At 50.4% G+C, this 15,256-nt stretch overlaps 1 protein-coding gene across 2 annotated transcripts; it reads left to right on the forward strand.

The window, feature by feature from the left end:
• Nucleotides 1-1,890: 1,890 nt before the first annotated feature.
• C3H2orf72 (chromosome 3 C2orf72 homolog) lies at nt 1,891-11,823 on the forward strand. Of its 2 annotated transcripts, none has more exons than XM_047722767.1 (3): nt 1,891-2,566; nt 5,587-5,697; nt 9,150-11,823. In XM_047722767.1, exons 1-3 carry the CDS (start codon nt 1,960-1,962, stop codon nt 9,287-9,289), a joined length of 858 nt encoding a protein of 285 aa, XP_047578723.1. In that variant the 5' UTR covers nt 1,891-1,959; the 3' UTR covers nt 9,290-11,823. The 2 variants fall into 2 exon arrangements, with proteins under 2 accessions (XP_047578723.1, XP_047578724.1); XM_047722768.1 differs by having other exon boundaries at nt 5,590-5,697.
• Nucleotides 11,824-15,256: the final 3,433 nt, after the last annotated feature.

A 15,256-nucleotide genomic window follows, 5' to 3' on the forward strand; every position in this document is an offset into this window, starting at 1 on the left:
ATCCCCTTTTATAGCACAGCCCTCACATGGGAGGGGCTGCTGTTTCCCTTCCCACACTCCAGGACCAAACCACCTGCTACCTCCCAGAAGGTAGGATGGGGAGGGCAGGTTCTGGGGGTTTTTACATTCCTTTCTTAATCCTCACCAAAGTCTCTCTTGCATCTGTGGTATCTTCAGGATTGTACCCACAGGAAGGGGCCAGCATCTCAAGTACATGACCATTTTGTCAGCCATGCATTACTTTTCTCATAATACCCATCACCAGTTGAAGCTGTTATTTATGTGTTTGTTTTTCTCTCTCTCTCCCAGCCCTCCCTAAAGCAGCCCCTCCATGAAGGCAGGATTTTGGCCTGTTCCCAGCTGTGTCCTCAGCACTGGGCAGTACCTGGCAGAGATGTTCAATAAAGACAAGTGGGACCTGGTGTTAGAACCCAACTCTGATCCTGGCTCAGGGTTTCTTGCTCCAAATCTGGGGCTTTCCCCACCTAATCCCATGGATCTCTGCCCTGAGCAAAGACCATACACAGAGGGAAAAGGTTTATATTAACTAGACTCACAACAAAGATACAGGGTCCTTACTCCAGACATTGGCTAAAACAGCTGCTGGATAATTAGACTTAGAGGTGCTGTGTGTACATCTTCCAATCCCCACTGCTTGCACCCAGTAGGTGCTCAAGAAAAGGTGTGTTTTATTGAATGGACATATAAATTCTCCAGGAGGACATAATTCAGCATAATTAGATGGGACCGGAAATAGGGTTACTGAAGAGCAGATTGGGGGTTATATGCAGAAGGAGAGAGCTGAGCATGAACAAGCTCTTGATCAAAAAGGGTCTCTGGTCTATACAGTGTGACAAGGCAAAAGTAAAGAACTTTGCCCAGCACTGTCCAATGCCACAGGCATGAACTGCACGCTGCTATTTTCATTTAATTAACATTAACTCACATGTAAAGTCAGCTCCTCAGTTGCAGTAGCCAGATTTCAAGTAATAATAGTCACATGGGGCTTTGCAGCTACTGCACTGGACAGTGTAGATAATACAAAACATTGTCATCATCAAAGAATGTTCCATCGGATGAAGCTGACCTAGACCCTTAGAATTAAAGGAAACATATTTCTGCTTCTAACCTGGCCTACAGACATCCTCTCTACATCACCTATATCACCACTCCCTACACCACCCCTCCCCCCACCCCCATTCCCGCCCAGATCTGAGCACCATCAGTGCCCACATCTGCCTTCCTAGGTTTTCTGGTCTATGGGGAGTAATGCTGTCTCTTTCCTTCGTTTTCACCCCCCAGTGCCCAGGGTAATAAGTATTTGTTGAAATAATGAGCCCTCGATTAGCTTATGTTAAATGCTGAGGCCCAAAAGGTGAATTAAGTGACAGAACAGAAGAGATCCCTGCTTCCCCTCTTTTCTCACCTCCCTACTCCCTTCTCTGCATTCCCTTTTCTGGCGCCTCCCACCAACACCCCAAAGCAGTACGTTAGAGGCAGTGCCCCCCCCCCCCCCCAGAAGTTCCGGTCCCCAACCTACACGGACTCCAAGGAGGTCTGTGTTCCGGTTCTCAAACCGATCTAAGTTATTCACATGATAATTTTCTGTCTTCCTTCTCCGTTGGCTGCCCCGCACCTTAGTAGGTACTCAACAAGTGTCTGTCGAATGGTTGGAGGAACGGGTGCACGGATGGATGGATAGACGGATGGACAGCTCCGTGTCCCCGCGTCTGCCACACGGACTGCGGGAGAAGCCACCCTCAGCGCGCTTACGGGGAAAGCCCCAGGACCCCGCCCAAGGGCCCGCTGGAGCGCGGAAAGCTCGGCCCGCGGGCCGGGAGTCGGGCGGGGCTTGGCCCTTGGGGGTGTGTCCTCCCGCGCCCTGGCGCCCGCGGCCAGAGAGGCTCGAAGCCACCGCTGCGGGGCCCGGGCGGCGGTAGAGGACGCGCGGCGACGAGCATGGAGCGCGAGCTGGAGGAGCTGGTGGCGCGACCCGCGCGCCCGGCAGAGCCGCCCTTCCAGGCGCTGGTGGAGGCGGCGGGCGGCCGCGGGCAGGTGCTGCTGGTGGGCGAGCTGTGGGAGCGCGAGCAGAGCCGCGCGCTGCTGCGGGACTTCGCCCGGGCAGTGTTCCCGCCCGAACAAGCGGCGGGCAAGCCGGGCAGCGCGGGGTCTGGGACACCAGGGGCCGGAGCACGGGAGTCGCAGAGGGCGCCCGGGACGGCGGGGGCGCGCGCCATCCGCTCGCCGCTCGTCTTCGTGCTGTGCCGCGCGTCCTCGCTGACCGCCCGGGAGCCGCGGCGCCGCCTTCGGGAGATGCTGCGGGACGTGCGCGGCCGCCGGCGGGCCGGGGCGGCGCTGGTCGGGGTGCTGGTGGCTGAGGCCGGGCCCGAGGACACGGTGGCGCCGGGGTTGCGGCTCCTGGAAGCGCTGCTGCGCACAGTGTTCGGCCGCCAGGCCGGGGGCCCAGTGCAGGCGGCCGCCTATTGCCCCGGCCACCCGGCCTCCAGCGTGGCCGTCCAGGCGGCCGCCTGCAGGGCGCTACAAGCAGCCCGGTCCTCGCGACCAGGTGAGATTACAAGGCCCGGGGGCGGGGGGGCGCGGGCGGTGGGCGGCCTGGGGGTGGGGGGAGGCCCCGAAGTTGGAACTCTTTAGACCAGCTTCTCTCCATGGGCACCACAGTAAACTGAGGCCCAGAGAGGGGAGGTGCCCAGCACTAGGCCTTCCAGCTACCGTGGATTAGGCCCTGGACCCGAGGTCCAGTCTGTTCCGGAAGGATCCAGAGAGCCTAGGGGACGCAAGGGCTTGGGAAAGCCGAGCAGACCAGCTCAAGGCAGGGAAGTTGGTGGAGAGAGGGTTGGATTGGGCTGGGAGCTGGGGGGAGGGAGAGGAGGTGAGAAAGCATCAGAAGGCCCAAGTTCCAAGGTGGGAAGGGGAATAGAACTGGAACCTGGGAGCTGGCGGTGGCAGGAACTTCCAGGACCCTGTGCAGCTAGGGATGCCGCGGGGGAGGCTTAGCGTGGATGCCCCACCGGCTTACAGGAATAGGTGCCAAGGCTCTGAGTGTGGGGAAAGGGTGAGAGGGACTGCGGGCCCAGAATTTTCTAATCCCACTCTGGGTGTGCACCCACTGCTGCGTTTCTCTCCACATTCTCCTGAAGCGTGGAAAGGGCAGTGAGGGCACCCAGCCTGGGTAAATACTGCCATCAGCAGAAGTGTGAGAAATCTCTTCCACCCTGGTACCGATCGGAAGGATTTACAAGAGCTTTTCCGGGTCTCAGGATTAAAATACTGACACTAAGTACAGATGGATCTGGCAAAGCTGAGAGAGGCAGGATTGTCCTTTGCGCTCCCAGATCCCTTCCTGCCCCCACCGTCCCTGCACTTGCTGCCATCCCAAGACCTCAAGCCTTCCATTCTTGCTAAAGTTGTAACGAACACAGAGACTGTGTTCTGCTTCTCTGGGCATCGGTGTGATAACCAGAAACTGGGAGATGCCAGGCTTGCAGGGGTGGGGGGGGTGCTTTTCCAGCAAGGAGATCTGGTACCTCTGATGTCCCAAATGTCCCAGACCTACCAGCTAGCTTGGCTTGCCTGAGTGAAAGCCATGCATCTCAGCCTTAGGCTCTGCCCCAGCCTCACTCCCCCGACCCCCACACCTAGTGCCTACAACCCCTTTCTGTTGAATCTGTGATAGTCAGCTAAATTTGAAACTCTATAAACAGTATTCTGAAAGACATGAAAAGTCCTGAGGTGAATTGTTATTGTGATTGTCACTGCCAGTCCTTTCACAGATCTGGCCCCACAGGGGAAAGGAAGGAATTTACACAAACAGATTTTCTGCTCCCAATGAGCTGGTATCTAGAAAATTCTGAGTTCTTAGTCTCTTAGCCCTCTCCCATTCTCCAGGAACAACTTTTAATTCCCCAGAGCCAAGTGTGTTCTGGCCTCCTCTAAGTTTTTGTACATCTTAAAGTTGCCTTGAATGAAAACCCATTTTTCCCCGTCCTCCTCTTCACCTGACCAGTCCCATTTCATCATTTGGGACCAGACTTCCTCCTCCAGGAAGCCTTCCCTGACCCTCCCCACTCCCACTTGTAAATTTGCAAGTGAAATCCCAGAACTCTTATGCACCGGATTTTGTCACTTGGTGAGTTATATCCCCATTTCCCAACACTTTGCCTGGCATGCAGAATCCTTGCCTCCTTTTAAATATTATCACTTAAGAAATCTTAACACTTTGCAAAGGAATCATTCTTTACTGTTTAAACTTGTTTCTACTTTTATAGAAACATCCTGAACAACATGAAACCTTTCACTGATGACCAAAATTGATGAGTATAGGTATAACTCACTGTCCACTACTCTCTTCGGGGCTTTTTCAGTGGACAACACCATGGATTGCTAACACGAAGCAGTCCTGTTGCTAAGATTTTGAGAGCAACTGCATCTGGCTTTTTTAAGTTTTCCAATCTCTTTCCTCACTGTCTGATGGCTATTCTTATACTTTTAGGTTTCCCGGTCTTGGCAATGACCTCTTACCTAGTTTATGCTTAATCCAGCTGAGGACCCTGATCCTAAACCAGTGAAGGACCCAGTCTTATTAGAAGTGGGTACAAATTCAGAGTAAATAGGTCCTGCATGAGGATTTATAAACAGGATGTTCTGTGTTCCAGTTGGCCATTTTCCTGAGAATGGGGGCTCCCAGGTGCTGAGGTGTTTATTATAATAAGGAAACTAGACTTCTGAGCATTGTCAATCAATTAGATGAAAAATGGTAGCTTATAGTTTTAAGTATGAAAGTTTCTACTATGTTGAAAACTTAAAAAAAATAAGGAAACTAGACTCGACATGTAATTGATTTAGGGCACCTGGGTGGCTCAGTTGGTTGGGCGACTGCCTTCTGCTCGAGTCATGATCCTGGAGTCCCAGGATTGGGTCCCACATCAGGCTCCCTGCTTGGCGGGGAGTCTGCTTCTCCCTCTGACCCTTCCCCCTCTCGTGTTTTCTCTCTCTCTCTCTCCCTCTCTCAAATAAATAAATAAAATCTTTTTAAAAATGTAGTTGATTTACAGTAGTTATAAAAAACAATTAAGTCTATTCCCATTAAGAGATAGTTTGAACCAAAACTCAAGGGGAAATTTCTGCTCTTTGAGTATTTTCTTTGGTGCTGTGTCATTGTTATTAGTTTCATGGCACTTTTTGGGGGGGTCAATTTTGCAAATACAAAAACTCCACCCCACTTAGCAAAGCAGAATCTTTTTAAAAAAATTTTTAAAGATTTTATTTGTTTATTTGAGAGAGAAAAAGAGAGAGCACAAGCGAAGGGAGAGGCAGAGGGAGAAGCAGACTCCCTGCCGAGCAGGGAGCCTGACATGGGGCTCAATTCCAGGACCCTGAGACCATGACCTGAGCCAAAGCAGATGCTTAACCAGCGGAGCTGCCCAGGAGCCCCCCAGAATCTTTGTTTTTTTAATCAAACAGTTGAAACTAGGGCAGTTGATAATTGAAGCACTTGGTTTGCTGAACAGAAAAATCTCTCAAACGTGCTTACCTGCTGTGTCTGGGACCTTGTGTTCTTTCTGGCAGCAGGACCCTGGGAGAGACCGAGCCTCCCAGCACTGCTGGCGTGCTTTTCCTGGGGTCCCTGGAGCCGGGGGAAGGATCCAGATGCCACCTCCCCCAGTGACCCAGCTCAGGGTGAGTGTGCTGCCTTCCTGACCTTCTGGACCCTGCGAGCCAGGTGCTTGGGATTATGGGGTGGGTCCTGTGCACACAGGGACCTAAGGGATAGGATTGACCGACATCCACGGAGCATTTGCCATGTGCGGGGCGTGGAGGTGAGTGATGTGAGGATGTGAGGTGTTCCTGCCGAGGGCCACAGGCACACTGACCCCCCAGTAGGGCTCTAGCCCCGTGGATCTCCCACTAATGAATGCATCCGTGTGGTCAGGGCAGGTATCTGCCCCGTGCATGGTGGGGTGCTTGGAGCCAATGCATTTAACCTACCCCTGAGGCTACAGAACACACGACCTTGAAGCCAGGGATTGGAGATTGTCCTAGGCAGCAAGGGGGAAACCTAGGAGAGGAAGCAGTGTGAATGAAGGCCTGCGGGCATGATGTCAGGCTCAGAAAAGGGGCCCCCATTGGGAGTGCCAGGGGGTGAGGACCAGGAGACTGGGAGGGCTGAGGCTGAGGAGGAGAGCTGGGACCAAATCGGTACTCTGGACCCAAGTGTCCCACGAATAGTGAGCTGCTGGCCATTTCTGAGCAGGGCTGTCCAGATTAGGGGCATTTTGGAGAGGTGATAAGACTGTGAGGCAGGGCAAGACTAGAGGTAGAGCCAATTAGGAGGGGACTGTCTAGTCCCAGGAGGGACAAGGAGCAGCCTGGACCCAACACTGGGAGTTTGGGAAGGGAGAGGAAGGAACTCAGCCTGAAGCCTTTTCTTTTTTTTTTTTTTTTTTTTTTTTTTTTTTTTTTTTTTTAAAGATTTTATTTATTTATTTGATAGATCACAAGCAGGCAGAGAGGCAGGCAGAGAGAGAGGAGGAAGCAGGCTCCCTGCTGAGCAGAGAGCCCGATGCGGGGCTCGATCCCAGGACTCTGAGATCATGACCTGAGCCGAATGCAGCGGCTTAACCCACTGAGCCACCCAGGCGCCCCTGAAGCCTTTTCTAGTGTAGACTTCTCAAGCCGCTAAAGAGAGAAAGGGGGAAAGACAGTTCTTTGGAGTCCCTAGGAGCACCTAGTGGGCATTGAGGCTGTTGTGAGAGCTCTAAAGTACTGGGGGAATACATTGTAACCACCTAAATGTACGTGACCCACGGCCCCAGCGTGTACTGAACAGCACAGCTCTGTTACAGAAGCAACGGGCAGTGTTTTAAAACAAACTTTTCTTGTGTCCCTTATGTTTAAAAAAATCACCAGGCGAGGTGTCAGCCTTCCCTTGGCATGTAAGAAGTGAGCACAGACTCAGCGGCTTACAACAACACCCGTTAATTCCTCACAATTTCCGTGGGTCAGGAGTCTCACAAAGCCGATCAGAGTGTCGCCTGGGCTGCATTCCTTTCCGGAGCCCGAGGCCTTCATGCTGCCGTGGGTGTGAGCAGAATTCCCTTCTCCGCTGCCTTCTTAGTGGCCATCAGCTGGGGCTCTTCTCAGCCGGCAGCCATCTCTCCACACATCTCTCAACACAGCAGCTGCTCCTTCAAGAAGCAGGAGACTTTCTGGTCTCCGATAATGTCATTCAATCACAGGAGGAACCGTTCTGTTGTCCTATATGGGACCCTAATCAAGGGAGTGACGATCCCATCCTACTGACAGATGCCACCGGCAGTGGAAGGAGGCGATTACGCAGGATGGGTACACCGAGTGGTGGAAATCTTAAGGGTCATCTTAGAATTCTGCCTATCACAGGGGAAAGCTCAAAAAATTTGAGAAAGGAAAACAAGTATGAAAATCATTTACTGAATCCCGTCACTCAAAAGTAACTATCAGCTGTATTTTGACATAGACCATTCTGTTCATCTGTCTGTCTACCTATCTATGTACCTCCTTGTGCCGTTTAAATTGTAATAAATACGCTTCTATATAATACATGAATTATCAGCCAAATGCATCAGGTATTCAAAGCATTCCGTTGCAAAAATGTTAACTTCAGTCTCTCCATCGTCAGTGTGGATATTTCTGGAAACCAAAGGGAAAAAATAATAAACCAAAGGAATCAGAAACAATTTTACATAAATCTTGGATAACTCCCCTCTCTGTAGGATGTAACAATTTCTTTAAATTTTTATTTATTTAAATAATCTCTATTTAAATGAGGCTCAAACCCATGACCCTAAGATCAGGAGTTGTGTGCACGGAATGCCTGGGTGTCTCAGTAAGTTAAGTGTCTGCCTTCTGGGGCTCAGATCCCATGATCAAGTCCAGTATCAAGCTCCTTGTTTGACAGGGAGCCTGCCTCTCCCTCTGCCTGCTGCACCCCTTGCTTCTGCTCCCCCATCAACGAATAAATAAATAAGATCTTAAAAAATAATAATAAAGTTGCATGCTCTTAGGACTGAGCCAACCAGGCATCCCTATAGCATATAACAAATTAATCTCAAGTAGAAGTGAATGTATTAAAATGAAAATTGCATTCATGGACTATGTGTATGCATTTATAACTTACACAGTAAATATGGAATTAGACAGACATTCATACATACCGTTTTGGAATCTGCTTCCTTCACAGCAACATATTGTCAGTGTGCAATATTCCACAGCAGTAATTACCTATCAGTAACATCTTGTCTCTTTCAGGGGAATGGTGGGTAATTGTAGATTCACATGCAGTTGTAAGAAATCATACAAAGAGATCCTGTGTACACTTGGCCCAGTTTCCCACACTGGTAGCATCTTGCAAAACTATAGGATGATATCACAACTGGGATATTGACATTGAAACAATCCACAGATCTTATTAAGAGTCCCTCAGTGTTACTTGTGTGTGTGTGTGTGTGTGTGTGTGTGTGTGTGTGTAGTTCTATGGAATTTTATGCATCTTTTTTTAAAGATTTTTTTTATTTGAGCAAGAGACTGCATGAGCAGGAGCTCAGGGCAGAGGGAGAGGGAGTAGCAGACTCTGTGCTCAACGGGGATGATGCATCATTTTTAATGCCAGAATCTCATCATATGGGTGAGCCATGGTGAACTCAACCAGTCCCTTCTTTGGACATCACATTAGGTTAGGATGCTTTTGGCTGCAGGGAGAGAAACCATGGCTCAAGCTGGCATAGCAAGGGCATTCAGTATCTCACGTAAACGATAGTCTAGAGGTAGAGTCAGCTTCAGAGCTGGTCAATTCCGGGGCCCAGTGACCCCACTGAGGACCTAGGTCCTTTCCTTCTCTCTGCTGAGCCACCCTCCGTGTCATTTCATCCCAAGATGGTAGTTCCACTAATTATTCCTAATTATTTCCTTAGGATAAAATCCTAGAAGTGGAATTGCTGGGTCAAAGGGTATGTACATTTTTAAGGGTCTCGATACTTACTTTACTGTGGTTTTTAAGTAGATATTACTGGGGCCGACTTCCTCCCTTTCACTCCTAGCTTACTCACTCCTAAACTTGACCTTCTGATCGGGTGATTCCGTCTCTTGTGTTCCAGATCACCTCCAGGACACTGAGGAGGAGCTGGCCCTGACAGCCATATGTCCCAACGGAGACTGTGAGGACCCCAGAAAGGGGTTGAGAGCCTGTGACGGACTTGTCCCTGCTCCTGCTGACCCCGCTGTAGACTCAAGATGAAGGCTAGACCACCGGGCCACCCGTGCTCTTAACCTGCACACTGGGGACTGGCTCCTTCTCACTGAGCCCCCTTGCTTCCGTGTTGACCTTGGAATGGTGGTAACTACAAAGGCCCCACCTGTCGGTGGGGGACTGCTGCATTGAACCAGCTAGGAAAACTTAGTTTTCTGGAACCTGCCCACCCCCACCTCACATTTGCTCACTCCCCGATCACAGTAAGGTTATCTGGCCTTTCCGTACCTCAGTTTTTCTATGCCATTGGGACAGGTGGCTGTCTACCTTGAGGCTCTGTGGTGCTGTGGCAGCCCATGGTGTGTTTGCATGAAAATCCATCATTTCAAGTTCAACTGGAAAGAACTCTGGAACGGAAGGCATCAGATCGGGAACGGGGCGGGGGGTGGCCTTGGACATGTCGCTGAACCTTTGGGGTTTCTGTTTCTCAAACACAGGACGAGGCTCTGAGCCCAGGGGCTCTCAACCAAGAACCAGGCTGCCGTTCCAGGCAGCACTGGAAAGGTGTGTGTTTGAGTGTGAGAGTGAGTGTGTGTGTGTGTGTGTGTGTGTTGTGCAAGGATTACTGTGACTATGCGGTACCCCGGCACTTAGTGAGTTTCTCACAACCTACGGTACAATCTCTAACAGTAAAGATTTGTTCCACCAAAATTGCCCATCATGGCTCCTTTGAGAAACTGAGTGAGCCAGTCCCTTCTCCCTGTGAAATTCTAAGAGTACCCCGCCCCCAGAAGAGAGAGTTGGGCTTCCTGAGACCTTGGCTCCCAGAGCAAAGCCAACATAAAGATTGCACTGCTGCCCTGGGGGCCTGTTGGGTCAGAGCAAAGACAGCCACCTGCTTTGCATGCCCTCTTTCTTCCTCCTGTTGATGTTGACTTTCTGTGCCAAATCCTTAGAGAATAAGGATGCTGGAAACTGCCCATGACACCAAACAAGAAAGATAGGAGTGTGCATTACAAGGACATGGGACTTTCTCTCCATTTCAGGCCCTTGTCCAAGGTCAAAGCAGACCCAGCCCAGAGGTGCCAAGTTCCTGAATCCCTTTTTTCTCTGTTTACGAGTCAGACAGGGTTGATGATGATGTTCCCTTCAAAGCCAGGAAAGCCATCTGTTCACTTGTAGAAGGAACTCTGCATTACCTCCCTTGCCTTCCTCGCCTGCCCCTGGAGAAATACAGTCTTTGGAATGGGAAAGAGCAGCTCCTGATTTGCCCTGGTAGGAAGCACTGTCTAAGGGAAGCAGCTAAATTCATTCATTTGTGCATGATTTGCTCTGCAGACATGCAGCGGAGCTATCTGCCCAGGGTTCTACAAGGTTCTGCATACCTTCCAGTAGTTACTTTGGCTTTTATGTCTGGTACCAAAATGTGGAATTGGAAACCTGTGGCTAAGGGGCTGTGTGATATCAAGGTGGGGTCCCTCCTGGCTCTAGGCCTCAATTTATTCTTCATACTAAGCAGCCTAATTCTATCCCTTCTCTGCTTCATGGGAATAGCGTGAGGGCAGGCGGGGTGACCTCTTATTTGGGGTTGGTTAGCAGCAGGTGTCATTTTAATAATGCAAAGCTGTCTTACCAATACGTAGACCCAGCTGACCTCCTTCTACACAAGAATGAACTCAATGGATTACCGTAGATTTTGTTTTGAAATGGGGAGACTGGTATTTTCAAAGCTGCTCTATTTTTCTATTTCTCTGATAATTTCTTTGCAATAATTGGGTTCGAGTTGTATTATTTGGTTGCAGGGGAGCCTTTATTAAGATGGGAAATTACCTAAGGCAGAAGTTACAAGGCACAGCCTCTGCTGTGTTTAAAAGCCTTTTGTATTTGTTGCCAATATTGGAAACTTGAGAAATTGCACATAAAAAATGTAGCTTGCTGGGTAGAGGACAGGGCATGCCATCACATCCAGTTCGCTGCAACTCCCCCTCCCCTGGGTAGAGCCCCCCTCCCTCCCATCTAATCTGCCTCTCTACTTCACTCGTACGTGCCACCTTCCTGGTCCTGGTGAACATTCAAGTTCGCATACCTGTGGGGTAAAGAGTGTTCTATGTATAACTTTTTCATTATTTTCAGTATCTCTGGGGACTAGCTGAAGACAGAAGGTCTTTCCTGAGGTTCGTGTTCTACTTCCCAACCGGGAAACACTGGACTGGACTGAGAGCCTTCAGGGCCCACGTTGGGTTTCTCAACATGTGGCTACACATGATCTTTTTAGGAATAATCTAGTTGGTATTTTTCTAGCAGACACAAGAGTTAGGTGCTGGAAGGGATGACCTTGGTGGTAGGTCTCTTCCCTGAGGACTCTTACAAGGCCCGAAGATTGTGGTGGGTCTGTCTGGGAATAGAGGCCCCGAATGGGGTCAGTGGTACTGGGAGCCATTGGCGGGGGTCTCCAGCCAAGTCACACTCTGGGCTGGTGGGTATTAATCCTTTTAATATGGGAGTAGTTGTGCTGCTTCTGACATGAATCAATAATTCTATCTAATAAAACCGAACAGTACCTCATGGCTATCTAATCAAAATCAGAATGGATCTTTGCATTTGTTCTCAAAGCATTGCTCACAGGGGCCCATGGGAGCAGGGAGCCTCTGGAATAGTTTGGCCTGAAAGACTTCCAGTCCTGCCCTGGGGAAACATCTCTACAACCCTGTCAGCTGGAATTGGAAAAACATGTAGCCGGAAAGTAAATGTTTGAAAAGAGATGGTTTTCAAAGATAGCATTTTGCTTGGGGCTCACCCAAATGTGTGCGTTCGTTTGCACCTACGAGCATGTTTAACGAGGCAAGATGGCCTTGCCTCAGCCCCGGAGAGCCCTGTATAATATTTGTGTCACGGTTTCTCTCCTCTCGAAGTATTTGTCTCCAAGACTTACCATGCAAGAGGAGTCCTTCAGTCGTCAAACCAAAAACAGGGCAAACCTGCAAAGGGGCCGGGATCCAAGGCCCCCAAACACCCGTATGTTCTCAACAAGCCCCCTCTTATCCCAGCCAGAGAACCCAGGACTCAAGCTCACGGGAAAAGGTGACGACAGCCATGTTAAGCTGATAGTCTATATGCTTCAAAGTGTAACAGCTCCTCACTGTGGGGCTGGGTCCCTGAGCTCGTGAGGCCTGCACTTTGTCCTGTTTGGATGGCAAACATAAACAGCACAGTGGGGAGAGAGTCTTTTGTTTCATACCCGAGGGCTGCACAACCCCCTTCTGACCCGGTCTTGTGCATTAGTGGATCAAGGATTGAGACAGGCTGTCGCTTGTGTAATCTTTGAGTTCAAAGGAAGTGAGGCGCAAGGCAGGGTGGCTGACCAGCATTGTACACGAATTCTTCAGATGCCTTTGCCCCCCAAGCCAGAGCCCTTGGGTTATGTTATACTTGGGGCTGCTGAACTGGGAGCAGAAACAGAGGCTACCCACGGGAATATGCCCTGGTTCACAGAGATCCCAAAGGGAGCAAGGTGTGGAATGGCTCAGGTCCAGAGTTGGCCCAGGCCCTGGGGCCTCTGCGGGTCCAGGGCTTTGGCAAAGCCCTGTCTGACTTCCTCCCTGAGCTCCCTGAGCTCCCCAGCCAGGGCTCCTGCTGCAAGGGCAGACCCACACCTGACTGGTGAAATTCAGAGACCCTCAGGTAGGAGTTCACATGGTAAGTCTTAAGTCAGGCTGGTTTTTGTCCTGTTCTGCACTTGCGGAGTCGTTAGGCTCTAAGTCCTTGTGACCAAGCCCTCATTCTGAGTCCTGATTACACACACTGGGTCTTGCTGCCCTGTGTTTCTTCTTTCCCTCACTGGTTAATGAGGGTTTCTCAGATCGTTACCCCAACTCTGGGCCACCCTAACCAATCACCTGCCATCCCAGGGATCTTGCCCACTCTAGAACCCCTAGCTCCCAGGGCAGCCACTTTGAGCCCCTTGCTCCCTGGCAGAAGGGGGTCTCACCTTTAGCCTCTCTCCCTCAGTCTGGTTTGGTCCGGCCTGTGCCGGCACCAAGGAGCAGGGCCAGGCCTAAAAGGGAGGTCAGAGGGCACAAGACCTCTAGGTAGGTCTAGACCAGCCCCGCCTAAGAGAAATCTAACACCAGGACCATATGTAGGTTTAGATTTTTCTAGTAGCCACATGAGGGAAAAAAATTAAACAGATGGAACTAATTTTAATAATATATTTTATTTAATAATATATTTTATTTAGCCCAGAATGTCCAAAATAGCATTATTTCCACTTAAATATAAAACATTTGTAATGACACAGTTTGCATCTTTGAAATCCTGTAAGCTATTACACAACAGCTTGATTTAGACACTAAATTTTAAACCAAAATAACTTGATCTGTATTTAGATTTCATGAAATCGTAGTTGAAAAAAGAGATTCATTCTCAAATTGCTCCAGATATACTTAAAAGTTTACCGATGACTAAATTGGGCATCAGTCTTTAAATTTTAATGAAATGAAATAAAATGGAATCTAAAAATCAGTTCCAGGATTTGCAATAGCTGTGTTTCCAGTTCTTGGTTGCACCTGTTGCTAGGGGCTAGCCAGTGTGAAAGCAAGTCTAGAACAATGGAAACGTGCAGGATACTGGTCTTGGGGTTCGGTGTGGCTCTTCCCGCCTCACCCCCAGACCCCCAGGAAGGGAAGGGCAGTGGCTTCCTGCATCAGCTTGTCAGTTTTCCTGTCGCCCAGGATAGGAGCTGTCCTCCCGGAGTCCGCCCCCAGGGGAAGAGAGTTCAGTGTCTCAGATGGCTTTGCGGGTCTTTTTGTGCCTCAGTCCACCCAGGGCCCCATCCAGGTGTTTTCCTCCCATCAAGCACCCTCCCCTCACCGGAAGTCCGTCTTACACTGCTGCGTTTGCATTTCTGCTCCATGAACAATGATTTCACTCTACTGGCATGTGGCATGCGTGGTGTACCTAGAGCATCCACCAGCCTCGGGGCCTGGCCCTGTGACCTAAGATCTGAGGTTTATTCAGCGCTGCTCTACACCAAACCCTGACTAGAGCATCTCCCCTCACTTAGGGCCCGGCCAGGCAGGTGGGCCTGTCCCCTCCCCGCCTGGGGTTGGGTGACCACGTGGCCACAGCGCCGCTAAGTGGCAAAGCAGGGATTTGATCCCGTGTTTCCCGGCTCCGACGACGCCTGCCCTTATCAACTCATAAGGCTGCAGCTCAAAAAGCAGTCAAGCCCGATTCTTGGCAGGAGGGAGCCCTCCTAATACCCGCGAGGCTGGGCATGGGGGTAGGGGAGCGGTGGAGGGCGGGATGTGGGTGGTCCCAGGGCGCTCGTCCAGCGCGGAGTTCTCCGCCTTCTGGGGAGCACCGTGGCCACTAGAGGGCGTCGCGGGGGCCAGGAAGATGCTCCCGGCAAGCTCCTGAGCCCTGTTTAAAGTGGGCGCTAGAGCAAAGTAAGTGCCGGCTCTGGTTTCTTCCCTTCACCCTGACAGTCGCCCCAGTCTGTCCCGGTCTGTGTGAGCCTACAGAGGACCTTGTTTGGACTTTGCGAATTTTTGCTTCAGTCCTAAATTTGGAGGGAGATAGTTGTTTATGAACAGAGCACTGGGGAGGAATTCCTTCGGTGATTTTGATCTGTCCTCAATCTTCTCTGAAGATAAATATATCTCATTATAAAATTTGGAGAGTGCGAGGGTTTCAGAGACACAGGTGTGAGTTCCAGCATTGTGCCAATAACTAACTGACTCCACCTTCATCCATTCATCCAACTCTTATTGAGCACCTACTGTTTGCCTAACACTGTGCTAGTTACTATAGGCGATACTGAGATGAATAAGATGTGGCTCGTCCCCTTGAGAAGTTCCTAGTCCAGTTGGGACCTGGGCAAGGAGACAGGACGGTAGCTATGTGGGGTAAAGGATGCAAGGGGACACATAGTGGGGTGGTCAAGAAAGGCCCACCTGGAGAAGGAGCGGCTTGGTAAGTGGGGAAAGAGGGGAAGGAAGACAGAGGGAAGAGCCA

Source organism: Lutra lutra, chromosome 3, assembly GCF_902655055.1.
Source record: "Lutra lutra chromosome 3, mLutLut1.2, whole genome shotgun sequence".
Lineage (NCBI taxonomy): Eukaryota > Metazoa > Chordata > Mammalia > Carnivora > Mustelidae > Lutra > Lutra lutra.

Coding starts and splice junctions, on each gene's coding strand:
- C3H2orf72 (XM_047722767.1), top strand. CDS start 1,960: ATGGAGCGCGAGCTGGAGGAGCTGGTGGCGCGACCCGCGCGCCCGGCA. Junction 2,567..5,586: donor AGCCCGGTCCTCGCGACCAG/GTGAGATTACAA, acceptor TCTTTCTGGCAG/CAGGACCCTGGGAGAGACCG. Junction 5,698..9,149: donor CCCCAGTGACCCAGCTCAGG/GTGAGTGTGCTG, acceptor CTTGTGTTCCAG/ATCACCTCCAGGACACTGAG.